At 39.7% G+C, this 13773-nt stretch overlaps 1 protein-coding gene across 3 annotated transcripts in view; it reads left to right on the top strand.

The window, feature by feature from the left end:
- The first annotated feature begins 5038 nt into the window (after positions 1-5038).
- The window catches only part of LOC106095679 (glutamate receptor ionotropic, NMDA 2C), a 391010-nt gene continuing 382275 nt past the window's right edge, over positions 5039-13773 (top strand). For all 3 annotated transcript variants that reach the window (XM_059366278.1, XM_059366277.1, XM_059366279.1), the window contains exon 1: positions 5039-6567. In XM_059366278.1, coding sequence (XP_059222261.1) covers positions 5088-6567 — 1480 coding nt within the window. In that variant the 5' untranslated portion in view covers positions 5039-5087. The remainder of the gene's footprint in view (positions 6568-13773) is intronic.

Raw genomic sequence — 13773 nt, 5'->3', positions numbered from 1 at the left:
AAAAAGTCTCCAAAATGTTTTTTTTTTAATTTTTTGGAAAAAACTGCAGAAATGATTAGATTTGAGTAATTGAATTCGGGGAATAGTTTTTGGACGATTTAAAAATGTAGAATTTTGATATTTTAGCCACTTATAGCCTTTACTCAAAAAGTCTCCAAAATTTTGTTTGTGATTTTTGGGAAAAATAAAAGCGAACATTATTAGATTTGAGTACTTTAATTAGGGGCGCATTTCTGATTTCTAAAATTCCAACTATAACCACTTTGCTCTAATAGTCTCCAAAATTTTTTTTGCGATTTTTGGGAAAAACTACAAATAAAATAAGATTTGAGTAATTGAATTAGGGGAATAGTTTTTTTGAAAGTTTTAAAATTTTCGAATTTTGAAAATATAATCCACTTATAGCCTTTGCTCAAAAAGTCTTCAAAAATTTTTTTTTTGCGATTTTTGGGAAAAACTGCAATTAAGATTAGATTTGAGTAATTGAATTAGGGGAATAGTGTTTGGATGTTTTAAAAATTTCGAATTGTGACAATTTTAGCCACTTATAACCTTTGCTCAAAAAGTCTCCAATTTTTTTTTGTGCTAATATGATTCAATAGTTGAATTTGTAGCATATTTTGGGTTTTCAAAATTCCAACTTTAATCGGTTGGTAGTCGGTTTGCAGACAACGTACTTCTGTATGGTTTTCCATCGTGCCATCAATTCGCCCAGTTTTAGAATATTTAAAAATATGCCAATCATCAAAGTTACAATACCTTGTACCACATAGGTGGTGTAGTGTATAATTATGACTGTCAAAAATATATGCTCCATTTGCGAGCTAATGTAGTTAATGTAACAGGGCGACCTAAAATCACCATATACTATTTATGAACCCAAAGTATTGATAATTTTTTTCATTCGATTTAACCAAAAGCCTTTTAACAATGCAACCTCTCATCAGTAGTTTTATACTTCGAAATGAAATCAATAATAAACTTTCCACAACATCAGACTTTCAACTTAATTACACTGCTGCAAATCTTCTTACAAAGTCATTTAAGGGAGTGCCAGTAATGGGCTTGTTATTCCAAGATATTAAAGCTCGCCTCTACCCCTGCCCACCCCATTAAGGCATCTAAATAACTGTTACCTTATCACAGTAAGTCTGGCAGTAAGTCATTCACACTTAATCGCATTTCGTTGTGGTATTATGTGCAAAGCACCAGAAGCCGCAAACAACAAAAGTTCGCTTTTATTATTTTTGGCCTTTTGCCTGAGCGAGAAGTGATTCCGGGAAACCTTTCTTTCACTTTTCTTTCAATAAAAAGGCAGCTGCTGTCCGTATGCCGAAGGACACTTAGCAGCAAGTCATAGAAATATTAAAAATACAATATTTTATGAATGGGCAACACTATTAACGTTTTTTTTTTTTTACTTAGCTCTTTTGCATTCCTTTGCCTTTGCCGGTTTGCCAAAAATATTTCAAAGAAAATATTTTTTTCCCTTCTTATCTATTTGAGATATTTTATAGTTTAATACTTCATATTATGCCCTATTGCCAACTGGTTGGGGGAGGGGAAAATTTTCAACTTGCTTCAAACATTTGCTTATTTCAGTAATTTTGTATGCCTTTAGTGAACAACTTACTTGCGAGTAATACTTGGAAATTGATTTTCAACGAAACCAAATTTGTGCCAAACTATTATGGCAAATTCTCTGGGTAGAGATAAATTCCTTTGCTTAAAATAACTTGTGAGTGAAATTTCAATAAGCCAAAGTTTCAGATTTTCATCACATATGCATGGGATGTTATAGATATTTTCACTAAATATTTTCGCTAAAATAATGATTGGCATAAAGAGTGCGGAAGATGAAAAACCATAAAGTTCAAATATAAAGTTATAAAACTCGTACACGCGCCAAATGAGCCATAATTACCAGCGTGTCTGCATGTGTCAAAAGTTAAAGTTGTTAAAGGACGAAACATGTCAAAAGAAAAAGGAGTTTTAGAACAAAAGCTAGTAACACGCAAACACATCAACACAGTCGCACTCGAACTACATTTGAGTAACAAGCAGAAACATGTTAAGTTCGGTAGTGCCGAACTTTGGATACCCACCAATATGCATAAATTACCCATCCGCTTTTATAACAACTCAACTATCATATCCATAGTAATATGCAAATGAGGACTGGTCTGGATCATATTTGGTTCAGGTCCAGAGAACGCTTATACAAGTCCCAGTTTCAGCGAAATCGGGCAACAAATGAGCTTTTTATGGGATTAAGACCCTAAATTGGAAGATCGGTCTATATGACAGTTATATCAATATATAGTCTGATTAGGACCATATGCTGGTCGGATGCAGATCACTGTGTCAAAATCTAGCTGATTTGGTTAAAAAATACAGCTTTTATGGGCCTAAAGTCCTTTATCGGCGGATCGGTCTATATGATAGCAATATTGGAATAAAGATCGATCTGAACCACATTTGGGTCGAATGTCGGGAGGTTAAAACAACTGCCTCTAATTTAATCGAAATCGTATAATAAACGCGCCTATTACGGGCTTAAGACCCTAAATCGGCATTCTTATATATAACAAGTAAGAGCGTGCTAAGTTAGGCCGGGCCGAATCTTATATACCCTCCACCATGGATCGCATCTGTCGAGTTCTTTGCGCAGCATCTCTTTTTAGTCAAACAAAGAATAATGAACATGGACGGGCGATTCGGGGCTCAAGAAGCAAAATCGGGAGATTGGTTTATATGGGAGCTATAGATCGATTCTGACCATATTGCACACGTATGTTGAAGGCCATGGGAGGAGCCGTTGTACAAAATTTGTGTCAAATCCGATGAGAATTGCGCTCTCTAGAGGTTCAAGAAGTCAAGAAGTCAAGGCCCAAGATCGGTTTATATGGCAGCTATATCAGGGTATGAACCGATTTGGACCACACTTAGCACAATTGTTGGAAGTGGTACCAAAACACCACGTGCAAAATGACAGCCAAATCGAATAGGAATTGCGCCTTCTAAAAGCTCAAGAAATCAAGACCCAAGATCGGTTTATATAGCAGCTATATCAAGTTATAGACCGATTTGAACCATACTAAGCACAGTTGTTGGAAGTAATAACAAAACACCATGTGCAAAATTTCAGTCAAATTGGATGAGAATTGCGCCCTCTAGAGGCTCAAGAAGTCAAAACCCAAGATCGGTTTATATGGCAGCTATATCAATTAATGGACCGATTTGAACCATACTTAGCACAATTGTTGGAAGTGGTACCAAAACACCACATGCAAAATGACAACCAAATTGGATAAGAAATGCTCCCTCCCGATTTGAACCATACATGGCACAATGGTTGGAAGCGATACCAAAATACCATCCCAAAACCTACCAAATATATATATATATATACCAATAACGACAATATGGGACTCAAATAAAAAGTATTTAAGATTAAAAAACGTATCTGATTTCAATTGTCGGACCAAATGTTTGGGGGACCACCCCAACCCCAAAAACACCCCAAAATCGGACACATTTACCGACCATGGCAATATGGGCCTCAAATGAAAGGTATTTACGAGTAGAATACGAATTTGATATCCAAATGTGGGACCAAGTTGCTGGGGAATTTGGGTACTTAAATTAACCAATTTTCACCGTATTGTGATGAAATGGGGTTTACATATACCCGAGGTGGTGGGTATCCAATGTTTGGCCCGGCCGAACTCAATGCCTTTTTACTTGTTTGAAATTTTGCACGTAAAGTTCAGATATTTTCTTCAACTAACTAATTACATTTTTGTATAAATCCTGAATCCTTAGTGGTGGCTTCCAAAGATTCTGCCTCGACTAACTTGGCACGTTTTTACTTCTTTCTGTTGAATTTGTTTACTAAGAATACTGAACTAAGAAGTTTGATACCATCCACTCTCAATAAAATAGTCCAAAGAAAGAGACTGTGCATATTTTATGGTTCTTGGCTTCACAGCTGGTTATTAAGGGGTTTCAGCTACTACTTGTATGAAAAATAAATCAACTCAAACTTTGCCTAATCAAAAAATAGCAACCAAAGTTGGCAAAAATCTATTTTATTTTTAACCTTTCTTTGGGTTCTCAACTCAAGTTAGAATTTATTTTTCTTTTTTTTTTCATTACAGAGCACAACCAAGAGCTCCCTAAGCAAAAGTAAATGAAATCAAATGAAGCAAATGGAAATGGACTTTTTGGCCCCAACATGTTAAATGGGGGGGAAAAGTATGACTCGATAGCAACTCGTTTAAATCCTAACTAAAAAAAAAAAAAAAAAAAAAAAAATATAAACAAACAGCCAAATCGAAAAAGACTACAAAAATAAGTAAAAGAAAAATGTTGATGACTCCTTTTGGTCTTCCCAAGCAGCTGAAGAAAGTCATCGCTATAGCTGTTGCCAAGCTCTAACCTAGCGCCAAAACATCATCCACATCACCGTCATCATCAGCATCATCAAAAGATTGCCAACATATTTAGCCAAGCCAAAGAGCTTGGCAAAATGTCCTGCTGTTTGCTATAAACCCAGAGCCAAGGAGAAGAAGAGGAAAGAAAAAAACAACCTGAAAAAAACGTAAAAACCAAAATACCATAGGACTGAAGTAAACACAACAGCGAGCAGCCAAAGGGGAACAGAATACAAAATATTCCATATAGTCAACATTAAGATTGGGAATTTTATTCCTTTTGACGTTGATAGCCATTAACGGAACTCAAGGCGGTGTCAGCAGCAGTAGCAGTAGGAGCAAAAGTAGTGGTATAACTGTTGTTGTGTTTACTAAGGCTACAAGTTGGCTGCCTTGTGTATATATATATGGCACAAATGCTGTGCCATAAAAGCCAAATCCTTTCAAAATGAACATTTAGCCAAATAAAACGAAAACGAAAACCCCCAAAAAGAGCAACAGCAACAAGCATAGTTAGCAACAAACACCCTAAGCGATTTCGACCTTAAGTTAAGTTGGCACAAAACGCCAAAATTCAAGAAAGCCACAAAAAAAACCATCTCTCCCTTCCAAAAGGACAACAAAAGAGCAGAGGCAAGCAATCAACACAAAATGAAAGGATTTTGCCATGCTTTAAACAATGAAGGCTTAAACAGCAGGTCTGCTCTACAACACGGCAGGAATCTTGGGCGACATCAAAACCAGACAACAGCAACATCAACGGCATCTGTCACTGCATCTAAACAGCATAAAAAACTCAGGAGTCACTGCTATCAGTCCGTAGACAATGTGCACATGCGAATCTTTGAAGATATTCCAAATGATATGCCCCAGCTGTATGTTTCGATGAAAGGCAAAACCTATGAGCGTTGGAAATACGATGGCGATGATGATGATGTTGATGACTATGTCGAAGGTGATGAGATGATGTGTGACCCATCAGCTACATGGCTGATGACAGATGATTGCCAGGTTAGCCATCATAACGGTAGACAAGAGCTAAGGCGAAAAATGCAAAACAGCACTGCCAAAACCTGTTTGGCCAAAACTATGCTCCAGAATTCCACAACAACAACAACAAGCGATGAGTGTGTAAGGACAAGACATCGAGCGCCAACTACGCCAAACGGGCAAACGAAAAATCTTCAAGTTCCTCGAAATAGTCATCGATTGCATAACCAGCGAAGTGGAGAGCTTCAGCATAGCCTGCAGCTTGATGAAATTAATTTAGTAAATCCCTTGCTAAAGCCAACGACTATAAACAAAATCGCTAGCTCAAGCTCTCAACTCAAAGAGGAATTCGCCAAAACAACGACCACACCAACAGTGGAGCAGGAATTCTTTCCACTTAACTCAACGACACACATTGGACACTCTACCCACCAGCTAAGCCATGAGCAACAGAAGCAGCAGCTACACCATGCAGAGAGCTGCCACTTTGGTAGACCAAATCAAAGCCATTACCAATGCCAACATCTACACCTACACCATCAGCAACAGCAAAAGTATTATAAAAACCACACCTCCGCCCCAGCAGAATTGGTGAGAAGATTTCTTAAAACAATTACAGCGTTAGTTGTAGCTGTTGTTACTGCCAGCGCCAGCAACCGAGTCAGCGACAATGCCACTAGCAATAACCACAAAAGAATCAACATCACCACTAACAACACCTGGCCAACTGGCGACAAGAAAAACTCCACACCGACCAGCTTCAGACACACCACACCCAGCCCAACAATGCCAGCGTATTTCGCCCGTCCCCTCGTCTACACATCAACAAAGCTATCGTCGGTTTGTTGTCTCTCCTTGTTTGTTGTCATCATGCTGTTAATGTATTCCTGTCCCCCAACGCATGCGTTACGCTTGTCCAGTGGCGCCAGCAAATCATCGGCAGCGAATAAGGAACAACTCTATATTGGACTCATTGCCCCGCATACGAATTTCGGCAAGCGTGAATATCTGCGGGCCATTCACACAGCCGTGAGTGGTCTGAATAAGACACGTGGTGCGAAATTAACATTTTTCAAAGATTATCAATTTGAGCCGCGCAATATACGCTTTGACATGATGTCCTTAACGCCAAGTCCAACGGGTAAGTACCACCATCATCCAAACAACGAACCATTGAGCCAACCTGTCTTTGGCAAAGTGTTTTCAGGCATGTCCATCAAAGTCAAATTAAATCCCGGCTTAATGTCTTGCAATTAAAGCATGGACAGGAATTTAAATTACTTGCGAATGTAACCAAGGACCCATGGCATATCATATTTGGCAAATGGCCAGTAATTAAGAATGAAGGCCGTGTACACAGCTGTCTGCATAGTCTATGACTTGAATAGGCAGCACTTATTCTGTTTGGCCATTAAAGTAAACAGAGCGTTAGTTTATCTAATGGACCACATCTGGGAGAGAGATTTTGGCTTAACGGGATTTTCAGGTGAATAGTTCCGAATCAGGGAGAGCATTATAAGTTCTCTTTAAATGGTGGAATTATTTTGAATTCTTGTGGGAGAGATAAAGATGTTGATGTGTTTCTGGCAGCACTTTTAAGGTAGATGAACAAAAGCAAGGCTAAGTAAGGCAACAATCAAAAATCAGACTCACTTGGGGAATAAAGTCAATTTTGTTAACAGAGAAACATTTTTTTTAGCAACAAGTATCGGGGTTTTCAATAAGAGCGCTACAAAGTTTTTTTTTTTTTTTTAATAAATTAATAAACGAAATTCTTTATTTCTGTGAAGTCCAGACGCTCAACCCATTTTTCGACGGTTTTCAAGCATAAATCGGACGGTTTTCAAGCAATTTCGAGTTCGAATTCGATATTCGCACGTAGTTCATCAATCATCATTGGCTTGTTGGCATTAACCATAGACTTGACGTAGTCCCACGGGAAGTAGTCTAACGGCTTCAAATCGCATGACCGAGAAGGTAGGAAACCAAACTTGCAAATGCAAATTTGCCCATGGGCAAGGAACTGGGGCAAACTTCTCACAAATCAATGAAAGCTGTCCAATTCAATTTTAAGCTCAATGATAAGGGACCTACTTTTTATAGCCGAGTCCGAACGGCGTGCCACCTCTTTGGGGAGAAGTTTTTACATGGCAAAGTACCTCACAAATGTCGCCAGCATTAGAAGGGGATAAACACCTTTGAAAATTTTTCTGATCTTCCTGCCAACATTCGAATCCAGGCTTTCAGCGTCATAGGCGGACATGCTAACCTCTGTGCTACGGTGGCCCCAAACTTGGTTTCAAAAAAAATTGATTGTGACATTCGTTGTGTGGCTTGTGGTGCTGTCCTGTTGGTACCACATGTCCTCCAAGTTCATATCATCCAATTGGGGCTAAAAATATTCTGCTGTCTGTGAACGGTAGCGATTTTCATTCACTGTAACATGCCGGTCCTGAACATCACGGAAGAAGTACAGACCAATGACGCTGCTGCCCCATAAACTGCATCAAAACGTAATTTTATCAGGTTACAATGATGACTCAAGGAGTACGTAACACATATTTTGCTTATGAGAAAATGAGGTGAACGTGGGTTCTTCACTCTGAGATCGGTATTTAAAATCCCATTTCTGGATGATATCACTCTGTAGTTGTAGAAGAAGGTACCTGGGCATAGGCCTGGAGTCGAAATTCAAATGAGGATTTTCCCATGACCCTTCCATTAAGAACAGGCACAAACTTCTTACATAAGAGTACTGTCTCATTCAAGTTTAAGCTCCGAACGGCGCACAGTGGGATGAGAAAACAAATTTGTGGAAAAAGCGGGCCATTTTAGAAGGGATTCTTTATCATCATCACGAAATCTTAGACGGTTATAGCTGAGATTTATGGGCAAAATTGGAATGTGAAAAATCCCACAAAAACATGCTTTGATGTTCAACAAATTCGAAAACAAACTTTTTTTGAAATTTTCTAAGAGGCTGGTTCCTTATTTTGTTACTTGTGAAGACATTTCTCAACCGATTTTAAATGTTTTGACTGATTTGAATAGCTGATATAATTAATTATATTTTTCAATATATGCTCCTACGATCCTTCAGGAAAACATATGCCATTTTAAGTAAAAATAAATTTTTGGCATTTTTTAGTCAAAAGTGTTTTCATCGAGAAATGTGGCACAAATTTATATATTTTGGGGAGAGTTTGATTTGTAGGTTATGTGAGGTTAGGTAAGATTCAAATGGCAGTCTCATTTAGACGTTTTCGTTCATTTTGATACAACAGGAAAAGAAGAAGGATGATGCCTTCTAGTTCCTACCGTTGAACCATCCAGATCGATTTAAAAAGCCCAATAACTTTCGAATGTTCACATCCGCTAAATCAGACAGGTTCTCAAATAAATGAGAACCTAAAGTGAAACTTCTTCCGGCTGCCAGTGCGGTACACACACACAGAAGGTTTTCTATAGTCTCTTCTTGTTCGATGTCCTCACAGTTTCTGCAAAAGTCGTTACTGGCAAACTTCAGTATGTCGGCATATTTTTCGATTTGACAGTGACCTGTCATGACGGACATAAGGACTGAGACGTCTGGTCTAGCCAGTGCCAGCAAAGCGGTATACCTCTTCAAGTCTAGATTAGGCCACATATTGGGTTGCCCAAAAAGTAATTGCAGATTTTTCATATAGTCGGCGTTGACAAATTTTTTCACAGCTTGTGACTCTGTAATTGCATTCTATCTTCTGTCAGTTATCAGCTGTAACTTTTAGCTTGCTTTAGAAAAAAAGTGTAAAAAAAGTATATTTGATTGAAGTTCATTCTAAGTTTTATTAAAAATGCATTTACTTTCTTTTAAAAAATCCGCAATTATTTTTTGGGCAACCCAATAGTTTTGGTATGCTCTCAGCCGCCTCTTTGCGACCAACTATCATTCGTTGTACTTAGCTTAAATGCCGCTAGAGGCATACCCACAGATTCCAGTTTCCCTGGAATGTGTAAGGTAGTTCCTAGTTTCGAAAGTTATGCAGCTTTACAACTGCCTAGGATATCTCATTGGCTCAGCACCCAGAACAGGTGAATTTTGAACTGTTCATCCATCTCGTTGAGAGTCGAGGGAGGTTTTGTGTTCAGAAATACGTGAGCACTCTCCAGAAAATAAAAATTTTTGAAAATCAGCCCCTAATGCACTTTTGACAGACCCAACAAGATTTTTGTAAGGCCATCTTTTGCTCACTAATGACCCCCCGGCCTTCTAGTGCCCAGAAATTTTGCACATCAACTGGTTTACAGCTCAGCTATAACCATCTGAAACTTCGTGAAAATATTTTTATCCGTTTAAAAATGGCAGAGTTATTTCCATTTTTTTTCCGAACCCACTCTTTGGGAAGAAACCTTTACATGGCAAACCCCGTCACAAAAGTCACCATCATTAAGGAGGGTTAACCACCGCTGAAATTGTTTTTCCGAAGTTCAAGGCATATATGCTAACCTCTGGGCCACGGTGGCCTCCCCTCGAGACGATTGGTATTGTTAAACTTATACCGAGGAAAGAAGACGCAATGCACTGTCCTTATTCAACTCCTTCAACAGGACGTAGTACGAGGCCTGCTTTATACGTTTCAAGACTAAGCATCACCAAGTGTTGCCAGGTGCAATCTCTCATTTCCATTAGAAGGTTTGTGATAAACTGGTATAATGAATTTAATCCTGGCTGATTCTCGCTCAAAGTCGAATTCCGTGAAGGTCGTCCAAAAACGATCACTGTACCAGAGAGCAATTATGCCACGAGTGAACATATAAGCCAAGATCGTCATGTAAGAATGGGGTCGACCGTAAGATAGGGGCATCCTTGGAAATTTCTTTCACCAGCACATATTCGATATTGCATGAACACCTTGCTGTAAAAAAGGTTTTTTTTTCAATGGATTTCTCACCATTTGACAATAGCCTAAACAAAGGCTCGTGTTGATTAATGCGAAGAAATATTTAAAGCCAGTAAGGAAAGGCAAAGGTTGGGCGGAGCCGACTATAATACCCTACACCTACCCTACAATTATGAATTGGGGCAATATATAATTATATATGTATATGAGAGCAATATATAATTCTGAACCGACTTTCAAACAGATCGTTTGAAAGTTGTTGCTACTACGGCGATATAAATGCAAATCCGGCGATAAATATGTATGGGTGCTACATCCAAATTTGAACCGATTTTGATGAAATTTTTCAGATTTCTTAGGGCCAGTAAGGAAGCAATCTGTGTCAAATTTTGTGTAGATCGGTTAAAAATTGTAGTTACTACGGCGATTTAAGTTCGAAGACGAGGCACATCCAACAAAAGTTATTTTCGCCAGGGTTCGAACCCAGGCACTCATACGCCAGAATTATTATTCAAAATTTCGCCTGTCTTTTTATATGACTCGCATTAGTACCGAAAGCCATCCTTCTGCTTCTTGTTAGTAATAGCCTTGTTTTGCTCGCTCCGGATCACCTCATAAGGTTTTCGTTATCCCACAGACCGTTTGAATGAACCACAGTGCTGGATGCCTGCACATTGCCCACGACCTTTACTTGAACAATATCACCCTGAAATACCTCTCATTCACGGCCAATACATCTGACTTTTCATTCGCCCCTATACCGGTATGGACCCAAACAATGCTGATCATGTCATTCTCTGAGAAGGCGGTTATCTCCTTCTTACACTCCATGCAAATAGCCTTGAAATGTAAGAAGAAACCTTAGAGTGTAAAAAACCTAACCATCCTGGCTGTTCCCCTGATTGTCAGTTTACTGTCCTTAAAGATATTCACACTCGACGTTCGCGCATTAAGACCATAACACCTCACGGATTACGTGGTTGCCCGCATCTCCACCTGCACTAATAGTCTGACAGTCGGTAACAGATTTCAGTTCCTTGGTGCGTTATGTAGCATGACCTTCCAGATGGCAATGCCACAGTTCCGTCAATCCAAGACTGTGCTGCTGGGAGAAGTCCCTTGCACTCATTCTCAATATTTGTCTCAGGTATTCGATCCCATCCCAAATTTCCCATCGTTGCAACGATTATTCCGCGTTGGTATGACCTGATCCTAACCTCGACATATTCTCTCATAGCCTTAAGTCTCATACCTGCAGTGACTGCTTCATACTAAATCTGTTTATCTATGGGGTGGATATCAAAAATAGTGCACAGTGCCATTGTGAGCATGGTCGGCATCGCCCCGCCTTTGCCAAGACAACTTGTACTGTGAGCCCGTTGTATTGTTCTTAGGTTGCACTTTTCTCAATTGCAGTCCACCAGTAGGCTATCTTCGCATTCAGGCCCCATTTCGAGCACACGCCTCGTTTACCTAGTGCCCAACTTTTGTGGGCCTTCTCAGTGCGCCCATGGATGTGGATCTTCCAGTTCGATTTCCTATTCAAGATCAGTACCAGGTATTTGACCCAGACGGATATAGAAATCGTTCTGTTGGGGAAACGTGGATTCTCTTTGGCCCACCTACGCAGATCTCAGTCTTTTCAGGGTTTACATACAGATTCATAAGTCTTTCCCAATCGCACGACATCCCCAAACCTTTCCGGCCCTTTTGGTTGGCTGATTGGGCTCTTATTCTTTAGGTGTAGTGCGTGCCTTCAATTAGAGAGTAAAACTTTAAGTACATTTTGTGCTTAGGTGGTTACATTTCCTTGTGGTAAGTTTTAAGTAAAGAGATTTAAAAATACACTTAAATATCTCCTATTGCCTTTGGTACCATGGGTCTTATGATTGATATGATCTAAAAATGCGAACATAGATCATACGCTCCCGTGTACTAAGTCTAAAATTAGTTCCAAGTCTTTATATGTTAATCAAACAAAATCCATGATGGTTACGTTCGCGGATTTTCAAATTATTTCGAAGTCCTCGAATTTATGTGGACATACATAATTAGGTGCAATATGTGTGTATGTGTGTGTGTGTGAGTTTTGCCTTATTCTCCATAAAAAAAAGACTTAAATCGATTTATTCATTTATTATACCCTACACCACTACTGGGGCACAGGGTATTATAACTATGTGCATTAATTTGGAGGCCACCGTAGCACAGAGGTTAGCATGTCCGCCTATGACGCTGAACGCCTGGGTTCGAATCCTGGCGAGGCCATCAGAAAAAATTTTCAGCGATGGCTTTCCCCTCCTAATGCTGGCAACATTTGTGAGGTAATATGCCATATAAAACTTCTGTCCAAAGAGGTGTCGCACTGCGGCACGCCGTTCGGACTCACTATAAAAAGGAGGCCTCTTATCATTGATCTTAAACTTGAATGGGACTGCACTCATTGGTAGGTGAGAAGTTTGCCCCCATGGGAAAAATTTGCATTTGCATTTATTTGCAACACCCAGAAAGAAGAGAAATACCGGTGAATATACGGATCGACTCAAAATCACTTTCAGGATCAATTTAGTTTAGGTCCGTCTGTTTGTCCAATTAAATTCAACCGATTGTCTTCAAATTAAGCATTTACAATAATTTTTGGCTTAGAGGCGAGGTTTTTTTGAAACTGGGAGAAATCGGCACAGATTAGGATATAGCTCCCATATATGTGTTCGTCCGATTTGGATTTCGGTTAGGTTGAAAAGAGGGTGCGGACATTGATCCGCCCCATGCCACTATGGAAGCTCTAAATGCTATAAAAAGAAACCTCGAAAAAGAAAATCTCAGTTAGGAATTCGGTGCTATAAGAAAATCTTAGTTAGGAATTCGGTGCCACTGACAAAATCCTTAATTGTTTTCCATGCCACGTCCCTAAGTTGGTTCATGTCTGGTATTGTGTCTCCATTTAAGTACCCGTGGTCTCGAAAGGCGGGCAATAACTAGGAAATGCTCCACCGTCTCACCATCTTCCCCACATTCCCTACACATGCAATCACTTGCCGAACAGATTTTGCATAAGTGAGCTCGTAGTCCTATTTGTCCCGTTATGATACCAAAAGCTATACTGACCTCCATCTTACTTCCTTTCAGGAATAGCCTTGCCTTCTCACGATCCGGATCACCCATAGGATGCCGTCCTACCGACTGTTTCGCTGTTCCACCGACTGTTTCGCTGTTCCACCGACTGTTTCGCTGTTCCACCGACTGTTTCGCTGTTCCACCGACTGTTTCGCAGTTCCACCGACTGTTTCGCTGTTCCACCGACTGTTTCGCTGTTCCACCGACTGTTTCGCTGTTCCACCGACTGTTTCGCTGTTCCACCGACTGTTTCGCTGTTCCACCGACTGTTTCGCAGTTCCACCGACTGTTTCGCTGTTCCACCGACTGTTTCGCAGTTCCACCGACTGTTTCGCTGTTCCACCGACTGT

The sequence above is a fragment of the Stomoxys calcitrans genome, chromosome 4, assembly GCF_963082655.1.
Source record: "Stomoxys calcitrans chromosome 4, idStoCalc2.1, whole genome shotgun sequence".
NCBI classification, from domain to species: domain Eukaryota; kingdom Metazoa; phylum Arthropoda; class Insecta; order Diptera; family Muscidae; genus Stomoxys; species Stomoxys calcitrans.
Note: the sequence above shows the minus strand (reverse complement) of the source record. Positions and strands in the feature narration are given on the sequence as shown.